Source organism: Centropristis striata, chromosome 2 (assembly GCF_030273125.1).
Source record: "Centropristis striata isolate RG_2023a ecotype Rhode Island chromosome 2, C.striata_1.0, whole genome shotgun sequence".
Classification (NCBI taxonomy): domain Eukaryota; kingdom Metazoa; phylum Chordata; class Actinopteri; order Perciformes; family Serranidae; genus Centropristis; species Centropristis striata.
In genome coordinates, this window is record NC_081518.1 from 2,649,189 (window position 1) to 2,676,763 (window position 27,575).

General features: G+C 35.9%; 1 protein-coding gene across 2 annotated transcripts in view; it reads left to right on the forward strand.

Annotated features, from left to right (window-relative positions):
- Positions 1–27,575, forward strand: part of myo1ea (myosin IEa) — a 95,868-nt gene that overhangs the window by 48,360 nt on the left and 19,933 nt on the right. For both annotated transcript variants that reach the window (XM_059359023.1, XM_059359032.1), the window contains exons 7-17: positions 1,656–1,787; positions 3,047–3,181; positions 3,466–3,598; positions 9,099–9,295; positions 10,192–10,272; positions 11,421–11,507; positions 11,629–11,712; positions 13,940–14,107; positions 18,618–18,703; positions 24,411–24,492; positions 25,529–25,635. In XM_059359023.1, the coding sequence (XP_059215006.1) occupies positions 1,656–1,787; positions 3,047–3,181; positions 3,466–3,598; positions 9,099–9,295; positions 10,192–10,272; positions 11,421–11,507; positions 11,629–11,712; positions 13,940–14,107; positions 18,618–18,703; positions 24,411–24,492; positions 25,529–25,635 (1,292 nt within the window). The remainder of the gene's footprint in view (positions 1–1,655; positions 1,788–3,046; positions 3,182–3,465; positions 3,599–9,098; positions 9,296–10,191; positions 10,273–11,420; positions 11,508–11,628; positions 11,713–13,939; positions 14,108–18,617; positions 18,704–24,410; positions 24,493–25,528; positions 25,636–27,575) is intronic.

Genomic DNA, 27,575 nt, shown 5'->3' on the forward strand with positions numbered 1-27,575 from the left:
TTGGTGCTGGTACCTTGTATTGTTTAAGTGAATGTGATAACAAAATATTTACAGCAACAAATATAAGGGAAACAAATAGAAAAACCCAAAATATATACAAACTGCAGTTATGGCACCCAGTTAGAATATGTTATGTAAGTGCACTTGGATATGGTTCAGGATTTAACACAACAGCATACATAAGTTCACAATAGAAAAATGAATAAATCCCCAGAGATGTTCACGGATATATACCCAAATTGCCGCAACAACCCACGAGGGTTCAAATGAAAGTTGAAGGAAAAGCTGTCGGTTTTCGATAAAGTAGATTTGGTGCCAATGAGTAGATCCTCTGTTTTATTACTGTTTAATTTAAGGAAGTTTGAGGTGAACCAGGTTCTTATTTCAGAGATGCAACTGGTGAGGGAGGTGGGCGGAGGAGAGGAGGAGGGTTTAGTGGTGAGGTAGAGCTGGGTGTCATCAGCATAGCGGTGGAAGTGAATGTTAAATTTGCGGAAGATATTGCCGAGGGGGAGGAGGTAGAAGATGAAGACTCTTTCCTGTCTCTCTCCACAGACACGATCAAATATGTGTATACTATCAATGCATCCATCCATTATCCTTAACCGCAATCCCAGCTGACTTTGTTGAGATGTGGACAGGTCATAGACTGTCACAGGGCTGACACATAGAGACAGACAACCATTAACGCTCTCATTCACTCCTACGGACAATTTAGAGTCATTTAAACCTAAGACGCATGTTTTTGGACTGTGGGAAGAAGCCGGAGGACCCGGAGAGAACATGCAAACTCATAAACGCATACTATGCACCAAAAAAATATAGAAGGAAATTCTAAAATCTTCCTCCAAGAACACATTTTTCACCCTTTTTTGAATGTTTATGTTTCCACAAAAGCCGATCTGCAGTGTAAGTGAGGACGACTCCAGGAAACACAGACAGAATTAGAAATACTCGCTCACACTGCAGATCCTAAACTCCTAAATGTCTCTCAGAGATAAATACATACAGTAGCTACCACTTACCCCCGCAATAATTTGAGGACTCAACTTTTCTGTGGCGCACCTTTGGATCCAAGCTGAGACTTCTGAAAACAAAGATTTGCAGTAACAGCTTTTTGTGTTTTACTGCGAAAAGGAAGCAAACTTCATGTGTGTCCTGGTTAACCAGAGCTGAAAGACATTCAGGCAGAACCACTGAGGCACATCCTGCTCACTGCTTACACAGGAACTCAGTCAACAAGGGCGAGGAAATTAAGGCAAAGCACATTTTAGGAAATGCTTTTTGCTTAAGTGTTCAGGTTAGCACACAAAGCAGTATTGTCTCAGGGTATTTTTAGATCCAGTTTTGGGGGAAATGAGTTCAGTTTGGCTCTGATGCTCTGAGATCACTACTTTTTGAGATGCTGTCTCTGAATAAAAAGTGTCTCTGTTCACGTCTGGGCCTGGAGCAGATATTACATGACAGACTTTTTCTGGAGAAGAGAGCAAGACAGGATCCGATTTTTTACAGATGTAAACACACACAAACATAAAACTAGCAACCGTAGAACAGCCAGGTGCCAATATTACAGATGTTAGAGCTCTGGCCTTTAAGCTTTATTGCAGCCCGCTCCAATGCTTTAAAAATTAAAACCATGCTTTTTGATCCATCAGGGGAAATACTTTGAGATCCAGTTCAGCTCCGGTGGAGAACCAGACGGAGGGAAAATCTCCAACTTCCTCCTGGAGAAATCACGTGTCGTCATGAGAAACCCCGGAGAGAGGAGTTTCCACATATTCTATCAGGTGAGGCTCCTTTTTTTTCTCTAAAGCCGGAGAGTGAAGGGGACACATTTGGCTCGTGAAAAAGGGTCTGTGAGGGGATGTGAGGACACGATGGCTTAGACGTGCCATTTGGCTGCAGGACGATGGTCAATCTGTTTTCAGTGTGGATGGCTCGAGGTCCCTTGAAGAGGCGTTCGCTCTTTTAGTGCAGTTTTCTTCACATGCACACATAAGTGGAGCATATAAGTCTGAAAATGTATCATAATGACACAGCACATGGGCCAATAAACTATTAATCTCTGCTCTCTACAGCAAGGTTATTATAGTTAATGAAAACTAACAAAATGATAGTGAAAATGTCCTTCGTTTTTGTCTCTGTCTATTTTTTTCATACGTAATCCAGTGTTTCTATTTCTCCTCCGCTGAGTGTGTGTATTCCTGCTTTGTTGGTTTCCAGGAGAAGCGCAAATGAAATTACTGTATTGACACCATGTTGGCTGTAAAGAGCAACTTCTCAGCTTTCAGAAAACATTGACATTTTTCTGATAGCGTAAACCGTTTAGTTATTATGGTAATCTGGTGTTAAAGGGTAAAACTTTGCATGTTGTGCTTTCACTGTGTGCAGTTGAAAGTCTTCAATTCAACCATGATATTACAAATCACTTTTTTTTTTGGCAGCACTGGAAATCCAGCAGAATACATGTCGGGGCAACACTGCATAATCCTTTTTGGTTAATATGAAAAGTATTTATTTAGCTCCGACCAAATATCTTCTGGTTAGTGAACATGCAGGAACACATGTTAAATATGTTTACTGAGACTGGGAAGTCTACAGGACTCTGTTAGTGGATTGTGTAGTGGTAGACATTTCTGCAGCAGTTATAAAATAGCGAGTCAGGTTTTCCAGCAGAACTCCCTCCATATTAATGAATTTGTTGATGTATATTGTGTCTCACACATGTGGTACCACTCCTCCTCCTCTTGTATTTGGATTTTTAGTTCTGCTTCCCATTTTGCTTTTATATAAAGTGTTGATTCTATTATGACCTCTTTGAATCTCGCACCCAACAAATACCCCATTACAAAAAACTAAAACTAACACTAAAACTAATAAAAACGTAACTAAAACCAAATTTTTTTCGAAGAATAAAAACTAAACAAAATGAGCAAACTCACTCTAAAAACTAATTAAAACTAACTGTATTTGGAAACAAAAATTCACGATGACACTAAAACTGTATCTAATGAAAAACTATTCTAACTTTTATAATGCTCTACAGATGATAGAAGGAGCCAGTGGAGAGCAGAAGAGCAGCCTGGGAATCACCAGCCTGGATTACTACACTTACCTCAACCAGTCCGGCTCCTACAAAGTGGACGACATCAACGACAAGAGCGACTTCCAGGAGACGATGGTACGATCACACTCCTCCTGTTTAACCAGCAGTAACTTCACACCCTCGGAGGTGTTTGTGTGTGTGTCCATGAATCTCGTAGCAGCGTTCATGTGGCTCCTTTACATTCCTCCCTCGCTCTACCAGTCCTCTTCTGTTTTCTTTTCCAACGATCTCCTCCTGTTTTTGTTTACCCGTCAGACCGCAACAGGAGTAATTAGAGGACATGAGCGAGGTACCACAGGAGTGAATAAACCCACGCTGCGGCCCTGCGTGATCTTTCTTTATTCTGTTTTTTTTCCCAGCATGCCATGGGTGTGATTGGTATCTCAGGGGAGGATCGCTCCATGGTGCTGCAGATTGTAGCCGGAGTCCTGCACCTGGGAAACATCAGTTTCAAAGAAGCCGGCAACTACGCTGCTGTGGAGAGTGAAGAGTGTAAGTAGCTGAACTATGCGGAGCAGCTTCATGTGATTTACACTGAAACAGGGAACAGCAACAACTGAAGCTCAGAAAACTAAAATACATTTTAGTCTTTTTAAGTCCTGCAGCTCTATGGAATCAGCACATTCAGGGCTAGAAGTGTGAACAACTCAAACATGTCTTTTGTGCAGAATAACTTACATAAATCATAAAAAAAAAAGAAAAAACGCAAGTTAAATTGCTCTGACAATCTCTCTCTCTCTCCCTCTCTCTCTCTCTCTCTCTCTCTCTCTCTCTCTCTCTCTCTGTATATATATATATATATATATATACTTTTCCAAGTGCCCACAAGTGTCACGAATATTGGAGAAATTCTATACATATTGAACTATTTGTATTTCTAGCACCTATACTTAGAGCCTCTCCTGTCCTCTCCTCTCAGCTCTGTGTAAACAGCCTCTCCTGTCCTGCCCTCTCCTCTCTGCTCTGTATAAACAGCCTCTCCTGTCCTGCACAAAATTTGGTCCATCCATGTATCATGGGAAGATGCACCAAAAAGTCTGAAGAAGCCATACCCAAAAACGAACAGGAAGTCGGCCATCTTGGATTAAAAAATGGCATTTTAGTCGTTTTTTTCGCCATTTCCACGCCACATACTTTAACAAACTCCTCCTACAGATTTAATCCGATTGACTTCGGACTTGTTCAGTACCATCACAAGGCCTTTGACACCAAAAGCTATTAAAAGCTTTGCAGACCGTCACACTTTGGGGGCGTGGCATGGTGGCAAAATATGGCGTTTTTGCATAAAACACGAGACTTTATAATTTCAGCATACATTGTCCAATCTGCCTCAAACTTGTCATGCATGATGATGATCCATCACTGAACAGTTCTACATAACAATAGTTCATAAAGTCCCACCCCTTTTGCTTTAACCACGCCCCCTTTTCCCAACTGGTAAATGGTAAATGCTCAGGCCTGCTTTAGTTTTTCTCGTCTTTCTGAGCGTCTCTCCCCTCCTCCGTGTCCTCAGCTGCCCTCCTCTACTTGGTTTTGGAGGATATTTCTCTCTCACCACTTTCACTCCCTAAAGTTTTATTGTGTTAATGCAGGGCTGCAGCCAATTGTCTGGAGGATTCCAGAAATTACCAGAAAATAAAATGCCATTACGGAAGGTCTGGACATATTTTTCACCAGAGACGAAGGAAAAATACTTCTCCTTCTGTCCCCTTCTCCTCCTGTTTTATTCTTCTCTGTTTTTTTCCTTTTCTTCCTCCTCACGCTGTGTCTGTATGATGCAGATGAGTGCAGTAGCCAGTGTACAAAGCCATGGTCTGTTCTGTGCAGACGTAACAGCGGCGCTCCATAATCTCTGCCTTTCCTGTTTCCTCCAGTCTCACTTACTGCGAGCTTTAACTGCACATGTGTGTGTTGCACATATGAAGCTTCAGCGGCCAAGTTCAGACTCCAACAAGAGTCCGTGCGTCATCTGTTGCTGAAAGAAATGTTTAGACTGCTTGCACAAATAAATTGGACATTATTTTGGCTGGTTGGGACATAATTTAGTTCAAAGTAACATGATCCCGACAGTGACGTACTGTTATGTGAAAATGGCTATTTTGGGATCTTTTCAATGGGAGAATTATTTTAGGATCTGCATCGTCAGCAAGAAGGTTTGTAGAGTTCACTTGAGCCGTCATGTCACAAGATTACATAAACACCCTGTATCTGCTGTTAACAGAGCCTCCCCAAAGTTGTTTATTGAGTAAATATTTAAAATGTTATCACTGGCTGCATCGTTCTACATGCAGTTTCAACACGTACTGTATATTTGGTTTGGTGCTAATCTTTAGCTTAGCACAACTGCCGGTTGCAAAAAAGTCTCCTACAAAACCACAACATCATGTTTTTACCCTTCGGTTTTGTACAGATTTAACAAACAAGATTTAACATGTTAATAAGTGAGTCACAGCTGCTGAAAGTGTCTTACACAGAGCTGAGAGGAGAGGACAGGAGAGGTTGTTTAAATGCAGATATTTCAATATGTTTAGCATGTGGAGACTCATTTTTTTTCCAGAATTCATTATACTTCTTATGATTTATGCCATTCTAACTGTGTTTTCTGCACAAAAGACACTTTTTGCATTGTTCCCACTTCTCACTGTGATTGTGCTGATTCCATAGAGGTGCAGGGCTTTTATATATTGCAGTGAAATACAAGGCCACAGGGAGTAAAATGTGAGAAGAGGCGAGTAGTTTTGTTGAACCATGTGTTCTGTGTGTTTAAAACTGCTGCTTTAGTGGATCGTCATGGTTTTTAACGCCCCCCCAGGCTAACCCAGTGATGCCAGTATAATTTCACCACTCACTGCAGAGGGAACTCTTAACAAGCTGTGAAAGTTTTGTTTTTATCCTGCAGCACTGTGATTAAAGAAGAGGTCCCATCCCTGAAGTCAAACATTCAAATGTCTAATTGTTTTATCTCGAGTGCAGCTGACTCAGTGTTGTAGAAATGGAGAGGCTGTTTACACAGACCTGAGAGGAGAGGACAGGCTGGAAACATGACAATACTTCAATATGTACAATATGTGGAGAAAACTTGTCTCTTTTCACATTTTATCCCCTGTGGCCTTGTATTTCACTGCAACATATAAAAGTCCTGCACCTCTATGGAATCAGCACAATCACAGCGAGAAGTAGGAACAACGCAAAAAGTGTCTTTTGTGCAGAAAACACAGTTAGAATGGCATAAATCATAAGAAGTATAATGAATTCTGGGAAAAAAATGAGTGTCTCCACATGCTAAACATATTGAAATATCCAATCCAATCCAATGCACTTTATTTATATAGCACATTTTTAGCAAACACAAGGTTTCCAAAGTGCTGCACAAACAATAAATAGATAACACACTACAAAGAGATGTAGTAAACAATAGAACAGTAAAATGCAAAGGGATAAAATACATTAAAAATAAAAAATATATAAAAAAATGAAATGTAAAATGTACTGCCCGCACCAAAAAATATGCATGTATACAAATAAAAACAAAAAATCATAATATCTGCATTTATACAACCTCTCCTGCTTGGGAACTCTTAACAAGCTGTGAAAGTTTTTGCTTCATCCTGCAGCACTGTGATTAAAGAAAAAAAGTCCCATCCCTGAAGTCAAACATTCAAATGTCTAATTGTTTTATCTGGAGTGAAGCTGACTCAGTGTTGTAGAAATGGAGCCTGACTGACAGCATCAGTGTGTGTGTGTGTGTGTGTGTGTGTGTGTCACTCCTGATGGGATGTGTGACACACTCCCTCCTGTTGTGCCACTTTGACTAACAAATTTCCTGAAGGGGAAGTTGTGCTTATAGGAGCATTGTTCCCTCGGTCCACTCACTGTACGCAGCCTTAGTAACAGCCTTTGTATACAATCCATACCTTTTCCTGCCCAACACAAAGAGTGACTTTTCCTCCTGATTTAAGCCGGCGTATGGTCAGTCACACCCTTCGGTCCCATAAGGAGAGCTACTGCAGCGGTCTGAAGCATTCCCAGACGCTCTGAGTCTGCAGGCCTGAGAGCCATTTCCTTTTCAGGGAAGTGAGTCACTGTAATAAGGCAGGGAGGGGCTCTCAGGGGAGGATATCAACGCCAGGTCGGGACAAATGATCTCTGCTGTTCTTTTCTTTTTTTTTTCAAGGGTTAGCCCAAAACTATTCTTCTTTTTCTCATTCAGATATAATTCAAAGCTGCTCTGCTCTGCTCTTTCTCTGGTTTATTTTATTTTATTTATTTCGGATATGAAAACAAAATCATAATAATTAGAAAAAAGAGTCAGACAAAACATTTAACATGACATGTAGAATACATATTCGAAAAGGAGTGAGAAGAAGTAAAACTTATAAACTCCCACCCCCTCTCCTTAAATATGACAAGTTAAAATCCTTGTCTAAACATGTCTTGTATTACAAAAACATAAAGTTGTAATTACATAAAATGACAAAGATAACATAAAGTCTGTGGAAAATACAGATGATGAAGACTGTGGCATGTGAGAAGATGTTGGGAGATTAAATTGTGAAAATGATATGATAAAAGAAAAATGGGATAGTTTTGGTAGGCAGATGTGTTAATGTGCTTGCATGCCTACTCACTTGCCTGTCTTGTTTTTAGTTAATTTATTTTCAGATTTTGTATTTTATTTTATTTATTTTATTTATTTTATTTATTTTATTTATTTTATTTATTTTATTTATTTTATTTATTTTATTTTCTATTATTATTGCATGTTTTATTACCTCCATCCTGTCTGTTATTGTTTGATGTTTGTTTGTATGTTGTAAAAATGAAAAGATAATAAAAACTTTGAATTACAAAAAAAAAAGATAACATAAAGTGTAAAGTGCAGGGAGAGGCAGAAAACCCAGATGGGTTTATTTAAAGCCTCCACCTAAAATTTCATAGTTATAGGAAAGTAATAAACTGACAATATAAAAAAACATATGTATAACATCAACAAGTTATAATGACAATAACAAAAACAAAACAAAAATGAACATGAAATAAAAGTGTATTTGTGTGTGAATTAGAATGTTAAAACATCAGTTAAATGAGCTTTTAGACTTCTTCTGAAACGTTTTATAGACATGGAGTTCTTTGCCAGATGGAAAAAGGTATTTATTCATAATTTAGTCCCTAAATTTAACAATAAATTGACCTCTGCATGTCAGAAGTCTTGGTCAGTATCTGAGGTTTCTGAGAAAGAGCTACAGAAGAGACATGTGACTCAGATCGGGTTGCCATCCAACAAAACGTTTCTGTCCTCCAGAGGATGTTTTATTTTAGTGGTTTGGACACAGAATAGTCCACATTTTGTGGCTGCGCACCACAATTGTGTGCATTGTGATTATCAGTAGAAGCCTTTTCAGATTTGTGAGACTTTTATCACCAGTTCATGCAGTGCAAAAGGTGCAGAGGAGCGCTGGGTGTGCAGTGGTTCACTCTGTTATGTAAAGGTTACATAAGGCTGCAGTCCTGCACGGTGGTTTGCATACTGGTGTTCAGAGACATGGGGGTTATTAACTTATTATGTAATTCTAACTGGCTGTATTGATTACATTCATGCAAAAATAAAAAAAAATTAGAAAAATAAAGTAAAAAATGATCTTCTGCGCTTTTACGTTTTTTCTTACCAGTTCAATCTGGAAAAAAAAGTAAGTAAGTAAGTAAAGTTTATTTATATAGCACTTTTCACAGATAAAATCACAAAGTGCTTTACAGAAGATAAATAGAAAGAAATAAGATAGGGGGACATAAGACAATTAAAACACAGTTAAAACACAATGAAACATAAAAATGTACAATGCCTAAAAACTGGGTAAAAAAATGTAAATTTCCCACAGGGCTGTATGTGTGGTTTCTCTCCCGGTTTTGTGGAAAAAGCTAAATCCAGAACATTTCTAATTATTTCTACATGTTTATTTATACACTCTGTTTTCTGTGGGGTTTTTTTTTACAGTCCTAGCCTTTCCTGCGTTTCTGCTGGGAATCGACCAGAACCGTCTGAAGGAGAAACTGACGAGCAGGAAGATGGACAGTAAATGGGGGAACGCGCTGGAGTCCATCGACGTGACGCTGAACGTGGAGCAGGCGTGCTACACCCGGGACGCCCTCTCCAAAGCCCTGCACTCCAGACTCTTTGACTTCCTGGTTGAGGTACGATCTGTGGAGGAACAAACAGACTTAGAATGAACAGTGGTGGAAGAAGAAGTCAGATCTCTTACGACCGACCCTTCGTAATGCCTCCATGGTTGAAAAAGTGCCTCTAGAGTGGTGAAAACGAGAGGAAGTGCCTTATTGGCTGCCCTTTACACATGCGAAAAATGAATGGGTGTCCTCTAAATTATGATGATGTGCCCTCTAGTGCAAAATAATTGGATAATGTGCCTTAAGTCTAGTGCCTTTCTGCCCTTCTAGTCCCCTTTTAGTGCCCTTCTGGTGCCATGGTTCCTCTCTTTGGTAGCCGACGAACGGGGAAAGTGAAAGAGGCGTTGCTTTCATGTGGCGTTGCTATGACGATCAGCTACATCGAGTGGTACTAAAATCCACAATGGACAACAAAGCAAAAACCAGATTAATAGTCTGCCTGTACCCGTAGTAGAAAAGCTACAATAATGTATTAATAATAATGTATAATAGTACAGTATCACCAAACTTGCTCTCATTTAGCTCTCAAAGTGCACAAGATTGATGCATTTTACTTACAAATTGTATCCCGAAGTTATGAGAAGTTTTGTTTTGAAACAAAATTTTGAACTGAGCCATGTTGGTTTTGAAAAAGCTGACTCTTCATAATGAAACAGACTCATGCCCCTGGAGCCCCTAGATGGTTCAGTTCAGTGGCTTTAATTGCCAGTACCATATTATTAATTACTTTGATCTGGATCTCCTTTAACTCAATGCTAATCGTAATCCTCATACATGATGCATCAGATCTTTTTGCTGCTGGTGCCACTGAGTACAGGTACCTCAAAATTGTACTTGAAGAAATGTACTTAGTTACATCCCACCGCTGATAATAAAGCTTTATTTTTTACATCTTTTGATTTCAGTCCATCAACAAAGCCATGGTGAAAGATCATCAGGAGTTTAATATCGGCGTGCTGGACATTTATGGATTTGAGATTTTCCAAGTAAGTGTTTTTTTTAAAAATCATTTTTGCAGGCGGACACATGGCTGCTGGCTCCTGCAGCTACACATAAATAAATTAGATTAAGGGGTATTAACTTTGAGCATTTAAACAGATTAAACACAAAGGATGAGACTAACTTATAAAGTATGTGGATTAAGTTCTATCTCTGATTGAGACAGCAGACCTCAACATGCTGCTTTAATCTCGTTATTTGTTTGTTTAGTTTGCTGAATGAGAAGTCCAGGACAAATTAAATAGAAGTGTTTCTGTAATATTTTGGTTTCTCAAGAGCTCAAGATCCCCAATATCAGCTTGAGTATTTCTGTTTTTTACTCATAGTGCAGTGGCCGTAGGAAGTCTGTATTCGTATAGTGGGAGATTGTATTTTGTAGCTAATGCTAATGCTTCTTGCTAGTGTAACCTTAAATAACACAGAAACACTATCTTTCCGTCCGTATTATACTTAGCTGTCAGTTAATAAAGTTTTGTTTTTACTGTTTTCAATGGATCAAACTGATGCAGAAGAAAGGGCTTAACTCTTGTGCCCTCCTCGGGAATTTTTATAAATTTTTCTCTTCTTTCTTTTTTTCATTTGTTGATAATTTTGGCTGTGTTACAGCTTGAGGTATGGATTTTTGCAGGAACTTTTCTTTTCAGTAAAATTTTTTAAATCCATTGCCATTAACCCTTTATATGTCTTTTATACTCCACTGGTGCATTTACTGCCATCGTGGCCAAAAAAGGTCACGCACACAACTGCTATTAATATTTTTTTCAGATTTTTTTTTTCATAAATCTCTTAAACAACTTCAGACTTGTTGAAAACTACCAAACATTAAATCATTTTCAGAATTTTAACCCTTTATATGCCAGTTCATATATTTGAATTTTTCCTAAATTTCTTCCAAATAAATACAAAAGATGATTTTTTCCCCATAAAATAAATAGTAGGGAGCTGGGGTTTTGGTGGTGATTAGAGTCTTGGATATGTCAAAGATTAGCAACAAAACTGATTTGATTGCATTAGTATTTTTTATGTATCTTGAAATTAAAATTAATGAAATTATGACATTAATTAAAACTAACACACACACACACACACGTCTTGGTTTTATAGATAGATACTAACTGTGTTGTCTCTTTGTCAGAAAAATGGATTTGAACAGTTCTGCATCAACTTTGTGAATGAGAAACTGCAGCAGATCTTCATCGAGCTGACTCTGAAGGCAGAGCAGGTAAAACTTCCTCCACATTCTCTAATCTTTGTCATTTTCTGCCTCATTAGATGTTTAATATTCTGACTTGTGTCTCTGTGTGTGTGTGTGTGTGTGTGTGTGTGTGTGTGTGTGTGTGTAGGAGGAGTATGTGCAGGAGGGCATCAAGTGGACTCAGATCGAATACTTCAACAACAAGATCGTCTGTGATCTCATCGAGAGCAAAGTAAATACTTCATATACACTTCATACATAAATATATCGTGCACAAATCCTAAAATGTTTTATTTTAACAGAGGAAAACCTGCATGTGGATCTGAGAAGTCATCAAAAACACACAGTTATAGATTATTAAAGATGGAGCTGAAATGATAAGATGATTAATCGGTTACTTTATTGTCAGAAAATAAATCAGGAATGATTTTATAATCCATTCATCTTTTTTTAAGCGGAATTTTTTATATTCTCTCATTCCAGCTTCTTAAATATAATATAAATATTTGCAGGATGTCAGTGTATTATATGATACACATGCTAGATTGTTTTTATAGTTAATTAAAAAGTTGTGATATTGTTTTAAAAATGTAGTAATTTGCATTTTGAAAGGTATATTTCCTTTAAAAGATTGCCAAAGATACACCGTTTCTTATACAAAGAAACTGTAAAAACAGGCATTTTTGTCGAAATTTTAACTTCCCAACAGTCCTTGAACACTTCCTAGATTTTTCTTGGTTAATTAAAAAAATTGTAAAAATGTTAAAATGCCATAATGTGCAATTTCAACAAATTTTGACATACCAAAAAAACAAGAAAATCTAAATGCACAGATTAATTACAACATTGGAGCTGGACATGCAACGATAAAGAACACAAAATAAAATAAAACAATACAAACTATAAATAGAAATATTTTTTTAAAAGCAGCTTGTCGAAATATTAAAAGGTTTCTTCAGATATAAATAAATAGCAAACAGGGCTAAAAATACAACTTTCTTGGTGATCGTAATAAACAAAGTTTTATTGAGAGCGCAGTTGTTAAAACTCTTTAAAAAAAGTGTTTTTATTCCCTGCATCAATTTACAATCACAGCAAACTTGGATATGATTTTTAATAATGAACATTTGTTAGTTTTATTGCTCCCACGTTGTAAACTGAGTTACAAGCTGCCGCCAAGTTTCTGCTCTGCTGCAGCTTTATATTGTGAATTGTGCCGACATGCCTCTTAATTTGATTTATTTGTCCCACTGAGAGGTCTAATCCATGAAATCTACAACAAGAGCCTTAAAACAAGCCTCCCTGTGGGAGAGAGGGGCCTGTATCAGTGGCTGACACTTCACAGCCACTTTAGTTAATCCACTGACAACTTTACATGTGTCCCTTTAACAGAGAAACACTGTTAGCGCTGTGTTAGCGCTGTGTTAGCTCTGTGTTAACTCTGTGTTTTCACTGTGGTAGCTCTGTGTTTTCACTGTGTTAGCGCTGTGTTAGCTCTGTGTTAGCTCTATGCAGACTGAAGGCCACTGGTCAACACAAACATAATGGAGCCAAAGAGGACAGAGTGAAATAAAATGATCAAATGATCTTGCTGCATGGACAGATAATTTCACTTGACAAGATTTCTTAAATTAAGATTGTTAAATCTAGAAATAAGCATGTTGAACGCTTAAAATAAGAAATTAACTCTTAAAGCAAGATAAATTAAAGCTGCCAGCAGTGTGACCTGATGATTATTTGTTTCTTACCAAGATAATAAAAACTTTAGATTTAGAAGTGTTAGATAATTTATCTTGTCTTTTCTTATTTATTTTATCAAGTCGAAATCTAAAGTCATGAAATTTGTGACTCAACTCCACACATATTAGGGCTGCAGCTAACAACTAGTTTTATTACTACATAATTGATTGATTCGTCTATAAAATGTCAGAAAATAAGGACAAGAATGTCCATCACAGTTTCCCAGAACAAAGTGACATCTTCTTATGTCTTGTTTTGTTCGAACTGAGATATTCAATCAAAGATAACCAAAATACTCATAAACCAGCATGAAGAAACACTTCATTTTGTGCTTCTGTTGCTTGATAAATGGCTCTTGCGGTGTATATTCCAATGAACCAAAAAGAAAAACATCCAAAATAAATTCCTGCTTGTAACTTCTTAGAATAGAATTGAATGGAAAAGGAGGAGAATGAGGAGGAGTGGTAGCATACAGAGGTAATGTTATTAGATCGTATGAATATAAATATTATTGCACTATAAATATTATTGCGCTTAGACGGTAATTGCACATAAAACTTAACAGAACAAGATGTAGCAGAGACAGAGAACAGATGAAGGTTATTTATGAATCTACTTGTTTTGAGTATTTATGGTGGTGATATCTGGAGGAAAGAAGCTCTCCCTCTTGGTCAGTTGTAGAACCTGTGATGATATAAATGTTGAATTGTTTTCCCCAGAACCCTCCAGGCATCATGTGCATCCTGGACGACGTGTGCGCCACCATGCACGCGGTGGGCGAGGGGGCCGACCAGACCATGCTGCAGAAGCTCCGAGTCCAGATCAACACCCACGAGCACTTCAACAGCTGGAACCAGGGCTTCATCATCCACCACTACGCCGGCAAGGTCAGTCACAGTGCAGCCATTTAAAGCTCAGATACGTTATCAGGGCTCCGTTTGTCCCACCAACTGGACGTCTTGCATCATCTCAGTTATCACCAACAATGCTGGGCTCTGTGGAGACGAATGTGGTGAATCTGGTGGGCGGGTCCTTGGCTGAGAGATGTGAGACGTGTTGTTTATAGTCTGTGACAGTTCAGTTACATCACTTCAACTTGTTGTCATGTTCACCCACAGAGGATGTTTCAGATCTTATATTGAGATATGTTTATTTGAAGAAGTTCAATATTTTTTGTCAATCATTTCAGAAAATGAGACTCATACATTATATAGATTCATTACACATAGTGAAATATTTTGTGTCTCTTTTTGGTCATTTTACGCCCCTTTTTGGTAGTTTTTTGTCTCTTTTTTTGGTAATTTTGTGTCTTTTTTGTAATTTTGGTGTCTTTTTTGGTAAATTTGTGTCGTTTTTGGTAATTTTATGTCTTTTTTGGTAATTTTACATCCTTTTTGGTAATTTTATGTCTCTTTGGTAATTTTGTGTCTTTTTGGTGTCTTTTTGGTAGTTTTATGTATTTCCTTGTTTTTTTGTGTCACTTTTGGTAATTTTATGTCTCTTTTTTGGTAATTTTGTGTCTTTTTTTGGTCATTTTTTGTCTGTTTTTGGTAAATTTATGTCTTTTTTGGTCATTTTACATCCTTTTTTGGTCATTTTATGTCTCTTTTTGGTAATCTTGTGTCTTTTTTTGGTCATTTTTGTGTCTTTTTAGTCATTTTATGCATTTTCTCTGTAACAAAGGACGATAAATCCATTTAAACTCAGTAATTTTATAGATTACAGGTACATCTAAAAAAAATTAGAATTCCGAAGTCGATCGGATTGAATTTGTAGGAGGACGCCGTTAAAGTATACGGCGTGGAAATGCCATTTTCGATCCAAGATGGCAGACTTCCTGTTCGTTTTTGGGTATGGCTTCTTGAGACTTTTTGGTGCGTCTTCCCATGATACATGGATGTACCAAATTTTGTGAATCTACGACAAACCTGTTTTTTATTGGCTGAATTCTAGGGGGCGCTAGTAGGTCATTTAGCCACGCCCATTTCTGAAACCAATGAAATACATACATTTTTAACGGGATTGAATTTTTCCCCCCAGTTTGGTGAGTTTTGGAATATGATAAAGCCCTCTTAAACGGGATTCACTTTCCGTCACTGTTAGTGCTCGGGCCCTAATTAATAATAATAATAATAATAATAATAATAATAATAACACACAGACATTATTATACATATTTCCCACAAACATACACAGAAAAGCCTGAATCAGGACGTTTACAGCGACCTCCATCCACTTGTCTGTGCCGCGGTATGAACTGTTATATAAGCTGTTATGTGTTATGCATACAGGGAGCTGACAGCAACTTCTGGAAATAGAAAGTTATTAAAATGTCATTTTTTATGGTGTTGCATGATCTGTCATAAATACCACTTATGTGACTTATGGTACTTTAATTCTGGAGGGGGTGTCGTCATCTTCCCCCTTTTAAGTTTTTCTCATCTAAACCAACAGCACCTTCTCTCTCTTTTCTCTTTTCTCTCTTCTCGGCCTATTTATGGTTTCAGTCTCCTTATGTAACAGTTTCACACACGTTAACCCTTTGATGCTCAACATATAAACACCTTCTAATGCCGACATGGGTAAAAAATCACCCACATTCATTTCCCATGTTATGTTTTTTATTACAACAGATCATTATATCCATTTTTCCTTTCATACTTTATGAAGAAAAATAGTTTTTGTATTATTACATCAAGTTTACACACATGGGTCAAAAGAGTTGTTAGAACCATCAGATTACATTGGAAAATCACATATTTTAACATTTGAGACTTATTTACTATCCTATTTTGTTAAATTGGCATTTTTTCTCAATGGAAATTATTATTTGATGGCTCTAATAAGTCTCAAATGTTAAAATATGTGATTTTCCAATGTAATCTGGTGGTTCTAACAACTCTTTTAAAGTTAAACCTTCAAAATAAGACAAACATAGTTACACATATACTCACATTGTTAATTTAGTGAATCACTTTTTTTATCACTATGCTTCTAATGCACGAGGTCATTTTTGACCCATGTTGTGCATTAGAAGGTGTTTATATGTTGTCACCAATTTAAAACCTGACAAAGAAGACACAAATATTAACTATCCTATTTTGTTAAACTGGTGTTTTTTTAAATGGAAATTATTATTTGGTGGCTCTAATATTTGTTTCTTCGTTGTCAGGTTTTAAACAGGCGATTGGTGAATTGGTGACCCTTTGATGCACAACATATAAACAAAAATTTCTAAAAAAGAAACTTCTAATGCACAACATGGGTCAAAAATGACCTTGTGCATTAGAAGCGTAGGGATTAAAAAAAGAGTTTTTATTCAAAAAGTAGGAAATGAAAACAAAAAATGAGGATGTATGATGATCAAAAACAAGTTAATTGAGGAAAACCTGCAATACTGAATGATGAAATTAATTTATTGCAAAGATTTGGAACATAAAAACTTAGTCAGGTCACTTTAGACCAGGGGTCTCAAACTTGCGCCCCGCGGGGCAATTGTGGCCCTCGTGATGATATTTTGTGGCCCCCACCTTGATATGAAAGTTTAATGTGAGTTTTAAATGAATGGCCCTTTACCGTGTTGTGTGGAAGGTCCCTTTGGTTACGTTTTTTTAGGTAATTTTGTGTCTTTTGGTCATTTTGTGTCTTTTTTGTGTCATTTTGTGTCTTTTTACAATAATTTTGTGTTCTTTTTTGGTCATTTTGTTTATTTTTTAAGTAATTTAGTTATTTTTCTGTCATTTTGTGTCTCTTTTGGTCATTTTGTGTCTTTTAAAAAAAATAATTGTGTGTCTTTTTTGCTAATTCTGTGTATTTTTTGTAATTTTGTGTCTTTTGTAAGTAATTTTGTGTCGTTTTCAGTCATTTTGTGTCTTTTTTGTCATTTTGTGGGCTTTTTTGGTAATTTTGTGTCTTTTTTTATTTATTTATTTTAGTAATTTTGTGTCTATTTTTGGTCATTTTGATACTGCCTCCAGCGGCCCCCGGGTAATTTGAGTTTGAGACCCCTGCTTTAGACCATGTTGTGCATTAAAGGGTTAATGAGCCGCATTCATTTCAAACATTTCAGCTCATGAAACTCTTTCTTTCTTTTTTCCCTGCATGTATTTTTCTGGTGGTGGTCCTGGTTGAGGTTGTCCCGTGTCATTCTCCAGATGTGTGGTGGCCTCAGACTGGCACACATGCCGCGGGCTTAATGAGCCGTGCCACAAAGACTTGAGGGGCTCCCATGACCGGCTCAAACATTCCTGCAGCCTGAGGCGACACTAGAGCCCAAATAACACCGTTTAATTTATAGACGTTTAAACCGCTGCTGCTTTTATAAGGAAGCTAATCCTAGGGAGGTGTAACGTTTGGATCTGAAACCCTTTATTTTCTTTTTTCCCATAAATTTGAAGAAGTCGTTTATGACGTTATTTGAGCCAGAATATCAGGCGCAATGTTTTATTTTCACACAGGTGTCATCTTTCATTTTGTTGGAGGTTTCAAACCTTTTCCAGCTCGTCTTCTTTGATAATTATATCTTTATAAATCCCTCTGTGACCTGGAGGTTTAGTAGAAAGATGAAGTGACAGACATGGTTCTTGCAAGTTTGTCTTGTTTATTTTTCTTGTGTGTGCTTCCTTTTTTTTTTACATAAGATAATGTAAGATATTTCTTCATTGATCCCAATGGGAAAATTTGGGTTTTGCTGCAACTCAAGTACAGAGTAAATTTAGTTTATTAGGATAATGTATAAAAATAGAATAAAATAAAATAAAAATAGAACTATAAGACATATGTACATATGCTTTTAAATGTTTTAAATTAAATTACATTTTTTAAATATTTTTTATTTATCCTTTTATTACGAGTATAGGCCACATTTAAAAAATATATTTTTTAATAAAAAATATTTAATTGATTGCGAGAATGAATTATTCTTGTAATTAATTAAATATTTACGACTTTATAGAATACAATTAAATAAAACTAAAACTATAAGACATATATATACATTGATGGCGGCTGTTTTTATTTTTTTATTTTATTTTCAAAATATTTTTTATTCTATCCTTTTATTTCGACGCAGTACAGGCCACATTTAGCAAAAAAATGTTTGATTAAAAAATATTTAATTAATTATGAGAATTAATTATTTTAATTATGACTTTATTATCATAATTAATTCAATATTTTTGTAATTAATTCAATATTTATGACTTTAATCTCATAATTATATATTTTTTTCTTTTCTAAATGTGGCCCTAATTCTCTATTGTATTTTTTTATTTATTTCTTTTTTTTAAACAAAAGGGCACTTTGATGTTAAATGTTCTTCCTAAAGGTAAAAAAAAAATGTTTAAAAAAATCTCTTTATATATAAAAAATAAACTCCTCTGTGTGTTTCTCCTCCAGGTGTCCTACGATGCAGAAGGTTTCTGCGAGAGGAACCGCGACGTTCTCTTCACTGACCTCATTGAGCTGATGCAGAGCAGCGAGATGTAAGTAACTCCTATTGGAACGCCGACATGTGGCGTTGATCCTCTAAAGGGAGCGGTCTATTGTGATGCATATGGTTATAATTGAATGCATGTGAAGGAGAGCTGAGACGCTCCAGAGCATCTGGAAACTGGCGTTCTGCAGCAGAAGTGTGCAGGATCGGCTGACGGCGAGCCCTCCGCCCTGAACCACGACTCTCTGTCTGCTGCTGCTGATATATCTGGCTTTTAGGGGTTGTAGAACCTGATAATGTAATAACTTCCCGATAATGTAATAACCCCGATAATGTAATAAAAAATCTGCACTTGAGTCCATTGAAAATGTAATAAAACCTGATAATGTAATACACTTTTTTTTTACCAATAATGTAATAAAGTATAACATTAATGGTTGGTTATTACATTATCAGGTTAGCCTTCATTTTGCAAGTCCGGATAATGTAATAATTCCCCAATATTGTAAAAATTTAACAGCAGACCACCCTGTAGAACCTGATAATGTAATAAATTCCTGATAATGTAATAACCCCGATAATGTAATAAAGTGCATTTCCCAATAATGTAATACACTTTTTTTTTTTACCAATAATGTAATAAAGTATAACATTAATGGAGGTTATTACATTATCAGGTTAGCCTTCATTTCCCAAGTCCTGATAATGTAATAATTCCCCAATATTGTAATAATTTAACAGCAGACCACCCATTACTTGGGTTCAAGTGGTGATACTGTGTATCAACTCTAGCTCAAGAGCTCTAGCGCCACCAACAGGTCAAAGTTGAATGTTTATTCACTTTTGACCCGTTCATCCGTTTTTCACAAACGAGGTATCCATGACAACCGAATGCATTCAACAGCTTCTTGAAATCTAAAGGTGCCTGGTGTTATACTTTATTACATTATCCGGAAGTTATTACATTATCAGGTTTTATTACATTTTCAATGGACTCAAGTGCAGATTTTTATTACATTATCGGGAATTTATAACATTATCAGGTTCTACAGGGGTCTTACCCAGTCTGCTCTTACAAGTTCAGTGTCCCTGCAGAGCTGCATTGTGGAGTCTGCTCCCTCTTGTGTTTTGCTTTCTTGGGCTTTCTTTGTGTCCAAGCTGCCATCTGTGCAAACAGCCTGCATTGTGTGTGTGTGTGTGTGTGTGTGTGTGTGTGTGTGTGTGTGTGTGTAACCCCTGCAGGCCTCAGCCACGCCGTGCCCCCTTTGTGTGCACGCTTTGTGAGGCATGAAAGGAGGTTATATCAAAACGCCGTTCAGACACGTGCTGCAAAATATATACATGCACATGCATACACAGAAACATATATACACGAACCTGCTCTCACAGGAATCCGTGAAATAGCCACGGATTCGCTTTACTCAAAATCCGTGGAATAGCCACGGAAAAACTACAATTTCCGTGAAACTGACATGGATTTCGCTACAATGCAAGTTAATGACAGTCATATCCCGTGGCTATTCCATGGATATTTGTTCCTATTGGTTTGTTCCAAGTCACGTGACTTTCAAGGTCCCGGCGGTCAGAACAAAAAACATGACGGACAGTTCTCTCATTTTAAGTGAAAAAAAATCAATATTTGTTGTACCAGACATTAAAATGAACAAGAAACTAAGTCTAATAACATTTTCCATGACTGTATTTTTTGTCATTTTGTGTCTTTTTATTTAATTTTTAACATCTATTTTTGTCATTTTGCATCCTTTTTAGTCATTTTCTCATCTATTTTTTGTCATTTTGTGTCTTTTGGTCATTTTGTGTCTTTTTTTAGTCATTTTTACATCTATTTTTTGTCATTTTGTGTCCTTTTTTGGTAATTCCCGGTGGTCAGAACAAAAAACATGGCATGACAGTTCTCTCATTTTTAGTGAAAAAAATCAATATTTTGACTTAGTTTCTGCATAAAAATGGATTTTGATCACATTTCTAGTGAGAAATATATGTTTTATTTTCTAAATATTCACTCAGTGAATGTACATAATCACTTTGTATGTTGGAATAGCCACGGGATATGACTGTCATTAACTTGCATTGTGGCGAAATCCGTGTCAGTTTCACGGAAATTTGATTGATTCCGTGGCTATTCCACGGATTTTGAGTTAAGCGAATCCGTGGCTATTCCACAGATTCCTGTGAGAGCAGGTTGCATACACACATGTAGATAAAAGAGTTTGGCACAGTGGCACATAAAGGAAGCCTGAAAGGAAGGAAGCAGAGCTCATTCCTCTGAGTTTCAGAGAAGAAAGCAGCGAGGCGTATTGTCAGCTGCTCAGTATTAGCAGACCTCTGATCTATTTGTACACACAACGTGCTGATCCTTTCTTCTGTGTCCATAGTTTAAAATCAAACAAATACCGATGTGGGAGAAGAGCCAGAAAGGGGATGGAGCCTAGAAAAAATATGAAAAAAACCTCTGAGAAAATAATGAATTAATAAACACCAAAGGCGGCAACATACGCAAGTTAAAATAAGTCGAATTCTCTGCAGCAGTACGTGTCGACGTTCTGCACATCTGTCACTCAGGCACCGAATATTTGGCTCCTTTTGAACTCTGTCAGCTGTTTTTTTTTTTGCTTTGAAAAGTCACATAAAAATGTGGCGAGTGTCAGGCCTGGTTGGTTCACAGCTGACACGTACCGCTGCAGAGAATTCGACCTATTTCAACTTGCATATGTTGCTGCCTTTGGTGTTTATTAATTCATTATTTTTGTGTCTTTTTTGGTCATTTTTGTGGTCATTATGTGTCTTATTTTGGTCATTTTGTGTCTTTTTTGGTCATTTTTTGTGTTTTTTTGGTCATTTTTTGTGTTTTCTTGGTCATTTTTTGTGTTTTTTTTGGTCATTATGTGTCTTTTTTTGATCATTTTGTGTCTTTTTTGGTTATTTTGTGTCTTTTTTGGCCCACATTGGTATTTGTTTGATGTTAAACGTGTGGCTCACAGCTATGGACACAGAAGAAAAGACTGAAAATCTGTTTACACAGAGCAGAGAGGAGAGGACAGGAGAGGCTGTTTACACAGATCAGAGAGGAGAGGACAGGAGAGGCTGTTTACACAGATCAGAGAGGAGAGGACAGGAGAGGTTGCAAGTCTAGGTTGTAAAAATGCAAATAGATTTTTTTTTTGATTGTCTTTATTTCGAACATGCAAGCAAGTAAAAAAACAACAACAAAAAAACAAGTTTAAATATTAATAGATGAATAAATAAAAAACAAAACAAAAAAGCAAAAAAAAAATTGAGAAGACAGACACTTTCTGCAAGCTCGAAAGGGAGTAGGAAGAAGTAAAAAAACTTAAATGAATTATTAGATGAATATGTAAAGCATGTAGAGACACATTTTTTCCAATATTCATGACACTTGTAGGAACTTGGAAAAAAATTGAAATTAACGACGATGTCTTGTAGCTTTTCTTAGCTGTTATACTGTAAAATCAACACTTTTTAACGACTTATTAGAAAGCTAGACACTCGAAAAGGCTCGTCTGGATTATATGGTGAATGACAAGAACAAATAAGGTAAATATCTTCAAGATGTTCTTCCTTTTGTGATCTGCACATCTGTCACTCAGGCACCGAATATTTGGCTCCTTTTGAACTCTGTCAGCTGTTTTTTTTTTTTGCTTTGAAAAGTCACATAAAAATGTGGCGAGTGTCAGGCCTGGTTCAGAGTCTTGAAGATCTTCACTTTATTTGTTCTTAAGAATATTATTCTGGCGGCTGTTTTTATTTTATTTTTATTTTATTTTATTTTTAAAATATATCTTTTTTTTATCCTTTTATTACTATGGAATATTAGGGCCACATTTAGAAAATAAAGTTTCATAAAAAATATTTAATTCATTATGAGAATTAATTATTCTTGTTATTAATTAATTAAATATTTACGACTTAATAAAATAAAATAAAAATAGAACTATAAGACAAATATATAGATGGTGGCTGCTTTTATTTTTTTTATTTTTATTTTATTTTTAAATATTTTTTTAATATATCCTTATATATATATATATATATATATATATATATATATGTTTTTATTTTTTTAATGTTATTTTATTTTTAAAATGTTGCAGATCAAAAAAGGAAGAACGTCTTATTTGTTCTTGTCATTCATCAGATAATCCAAACAAGCCTTTTCTAGTGTGTAGCCTTTCAATAAGTCGTTAAAAAGTGTTGATTTTACAGTATAACAGCTAAGAAAAACTACAAGACATCATCGTTAATTTCAATTTACGGCTGAGAGTAAAAGCTGGCGTGGATCAATCTCAAGGGAGAACTTCTACTCCGTCATTAAAACACTGTGTAGCTCTTAGAAAATACAGAAACTAGCTGATTCATAAGCATGATTAGTGAGAACTAAGACAGAATTAATGTGTGATACTAAATCAGGGTTATGAATGGTAACAGTCTGTAGCTGCAGAGGGATTTAAACCGTTGTCACATTTCTGACCACATTCATCTATTTTACAGCTAAATCAAGTTCTATTAAAACAGTATAAATAAACCAAGAGTCTGTAAACTGAATGGAGAACCCTGAGCTACTTTCCTTTGAGATCTTTTTTAAATTGAGTTGTCTTCAGTTGAAAGAAACCTGCTGATATAGAAACTTCACAGATATCTGCTACATTCTGACAGTCATCATGTTATAAAACAACTCATCTATCAAGTGTTTTCACTGGGTTATTCTTATGTGTTATTCCCTGAAAGCCAAATGAGTAAGTCAAAGTTTTTGTGTCTTTTTTTGATAATTTCTTATGTTTTTTTTTGGACAGTTTGTGTTTTTGTTCATTTTCTGTCTTTTTTGGTCATTTTTGTGTTTTTTTTGGTCATTTTTTGTGTTTGTTTTTTGGTCATTATGTGTCTTTTTTGGGTCATTTTGTGTCTTTTTTGGTCATTTTGTGTCTTTTTTTGGTCATTATGTATCTTTTTTTGATCTTTTTGTGTCTTTTTTTGGTCATTATGTGTCTTTTTTTGGTCATTTTTTGTATTTTTTTGTCATTATGTGTCTTTTTTTGGTCATGATGTGTCTTTTTTTGGTCATTTTTTGTATTTTTTTGTCATTATGTGTCTTTTTTTTTATCTTTTTGTGTCTTTTTTTGGTCATTATGTGTCTTTTTTTGGTCATTTTTTTGTCATTGTGTGTCTTTTTTTTATCTTTTTGTGTCTTTTTTTGGTCATTATGTGTCTTTTTTGGTCTTTTTTTTTTGGTCATTATGTGTCTTTTTTGACGATTCTGTTTTTACACTTTCTTTCTACGATAAACTGTATTTCTGGCCATCTTTTAAAGAAAACATACATTTCAGATTATTAAACATTCTTCTTTATTTTTTACCTTTTTATCAGGCCAAAGGGTTCATATCAATCATAAGTAATCAATTGATTAATTTCACTCAGTGTCAGATAAAAGCATGCAGTGTGGCCTCGGTGAGCTCGATCTGTTTGTGCACACACACTCACGCACACACACACACACACACACACACACACACACACACACACACACACACCCCTCTTGTTTTCCCACAGCTCAGACCTTCCCAAGTGGTTCAGGAATTTAAACCAGTGACCTCAGTCAGAAGGTCCTTGGTTCTTTAATCATTAACTGCAGTTTGTTTTTGGCTCCCAGGAATCTAAACTCAGCAGTATTTAGTTTTTGTTGATGCAGTCCTCCTAACTCTGTGTGTGTCCTCTGACAGCACCTTCATCAGAAACCTGTTCCCTGATAACCTCAACGCTGAGAAGAAGGGCCGGCCCACCACGGCAGGCAGCAAGATAAAGGTGTGTGTGTGTGTGTGTGTAAACTTATAATAGTTTGGGATTTTTCATAAATTTAATGAATTTTTGTTTTCGGTAACAGTTTTTATTAGGGAAAACATATTCAACATTAATTAGTTGCTTATTATCATGCAAATAAGTAACATATTGGCTCTTAATGAGTCATTATTAAGTAGTTATTAATGCCTTATTCTGCATGGCCTTATTATACAACCAGTAAGACATTAACTAAGAGTTTTCCCTCAATAACCTCAGAATTATTGGATGAGGATTGGTAGATTGGAATGTCAATCATTACTCTGCCAAGTTGTTCACTGGTAGACTAACACTGGCACAAAGTGACCAACTTTGTAGAGCAGGGGTCTCAAACTCATATTACCTGGGGGCCGCTGGAGGCAGTATCAAAATGACCAAAATTACAAAATAAAAAGAAACAAAAAGACAGAAAAAAACTGAATTACTTAAAAAAGACACAAAATGACCAAAAAAGACACAAAATTATTTAAAAAAGACACAAAATGACCCAAAAAATACATAAAATGACCAAAAAGGACACAAAATGACAGAAAAAACTAGATTACTTAAAAAATAAAGACTGAAAAAAGACACAGAATTACCAAAAAAAGACACAAAATGACCAAAAAAAGACACAAAATGACCAAAATAAGACACAAAATGACCAAAAAAAGACACAAAATGACCAAAATAAGACACAAAATTACTAAAAAAAGACACAAAATAACCCAAAAAAGTAATTAAAGGGACCTTCCACACACAACACGGTAAAGTGCCATTCATATTCAAACTCTAGTTTTTATTTCAGTTAGCGAAAATGTTTTTTCAACTCTATTTTTTGTTTTTTAGTTAGTTTTGGTTAACTCTAATAACCTTGGTGTGTGTTCTCTATCAGCTCTCTGTGGGAGAAAAGGCCTCAGAGAAAGATAACGTGTGTTTGCTGCTCAGTGGAGTCCTTCAGCCGTCAGAGAGCAGCTTTAACATCATCAGTCTCTTTTAATCTGTTTTCTCTCTCTCCGTTCAGAAACAAGCCAACGACCTGGTGAGCACGCTGATGAAATGTACTCCTCACTACATCCGCTGCATCAAACCCAACGAGACCAAGAAGCCCCGAGACTGGGAGGAGAGCCGGTAAGAGACGCACTACGGTGGCCCTGAAGTACAAATCACAACCGCAAATCAGAAAAAAAAAGCAAATCAAATGTGTCAATATATATATTGCTGTATGGGACCAGTGCTCAGTGCGATTGCCCTGTGGCCCTAATTATAAGTTAATTTGATAGGGAAATTATTATCTAGATAGTGATGGAGTAAAAAAGTGAGATATAATTATATTAAGACTAAAACATTACTTTATAATATTAAGTCAAAAATACACAAATATTTGAATAGAGTTGTTAAACACTTTTAAAACAACATTATAGTTACTGCACTGTGTTTGTGAATTACTATTAGAACCTTTTACAGCAAAACCAGAGTGCTTTAACTACATTTTTGGGGTCAAAGGTCAAATTAATCATCATGATTTTTTAGCATAAAAATGACATCATCAGTACATGTAGAAATAAGTGTCATATCACTGATCAACCTATAACACATTTGGCTGGCCAGTTAAAAAAATGTTAATAAACACTTAAAAAGTTAAAAACCATTTAAAAAAACCTTTAAAAAAAATGTTAAAAATGTTAAAAAACACTTAAAAAGTTAAAAACCATAAAAAAAACGTTTTAAAAAAACCTTAAAAAAAGTTAAATAAACGTTAAAATAACGTTAAAAACGTTAAATAAACGTTAAAAAACGTTTAAAAAAATGTTAAAAATTGTACAAAACGTTAAAAATGGTTAAAAAAACCTGATAAAAAAAGATAAAAAAAAACAATAAAAAAAACGTTAAAAAAAAGTTAAAAAAGGTTTAAAAAAGTTGAAAAAATGTAAAAAAAAACAACAATTTTTCTCATTTTCCCCTTTGCTAGTTGCAGCAGTTAGACTCTGTAGAGCAGTACAGCAGGTCTCAAACTTTTCTCACACAGGAAGTAAACACTGGATTTCTGTTCTGATCCGTTTCCACCAGTTTTTTATTTTTTTGCTCTTTTATGGACATTTTGTCTCGGTTTGAGGACCGAGTCATGTGAGACGTGTCTCGGAGCCCCCCGCCCCTCCTCTCCGTCCCTTTGTCCCAGTGTTCCCGCTCTTTCTTCCCTCCTCTCGGCCTCTAGCAGGTTCTGGAGCTGCCTGTTGTATTGTTCAGAGCCTGATGACCTTCCTGTTGTGAGTCGGACTCATTAATTAGCACCGGATCTGCCGTGTTCACAGGAAGTCTGAGTCCACTAAGTAGTTCTTGAGCTCTTTGTTTGAGGGAAAAGTTAGTAAAACGCAGCTTTTTTACATACAATGACTTGTGATTATGGCTTCCGCTGGTGGAGCTCCATGAGATCCACGAGTCCTAGAGCTGGTAGAAGATGTTTGAGTTCAAGTTAAAAGCTGATGATATATGAATCACATCCAGACTAGAAAACAAAGCAGCGTGGAGCCCTACTGTAAATTTACCTCTAAAGTTCTGGCACAAAATGACCCAAAAGGACACAAAATGACTAAAAAAAGACACAAAATGACTAAAAAAAGACACAAAATGAGAAGACAAAATGACCAAAAAAAAAAAACACAGAAGAAGACAGAAAATGACAAAAAAAGACACAAAATGAGAAGACAAAATGACCAAAAAAAAAAAACACAGAAGAAGACAGAAAATGACAAAAAAAGACACAAAATGACCAGAAAAAAAAGACACAAAATAACAAAAAAGGACACAACAAAAGATACAAAATGACCACAAAAAACACACACAGAAGAAGACACAAAATGACTAAAAAAGACACAAAATGACTAAAAAAAACACAAAATGACTAAAAAAAGACACAAAATGAGAAGACAAAATGACAAAAAAAAATAAACACAGAAGAAGACAGAAAATGACTAAAAAAAGACACAAAATGACCAGAAAAAAAGACACAAAATAACAAAGAAGGACACAACAAAAGATACAAAATGACCACAAAAAACACACACAGAAGA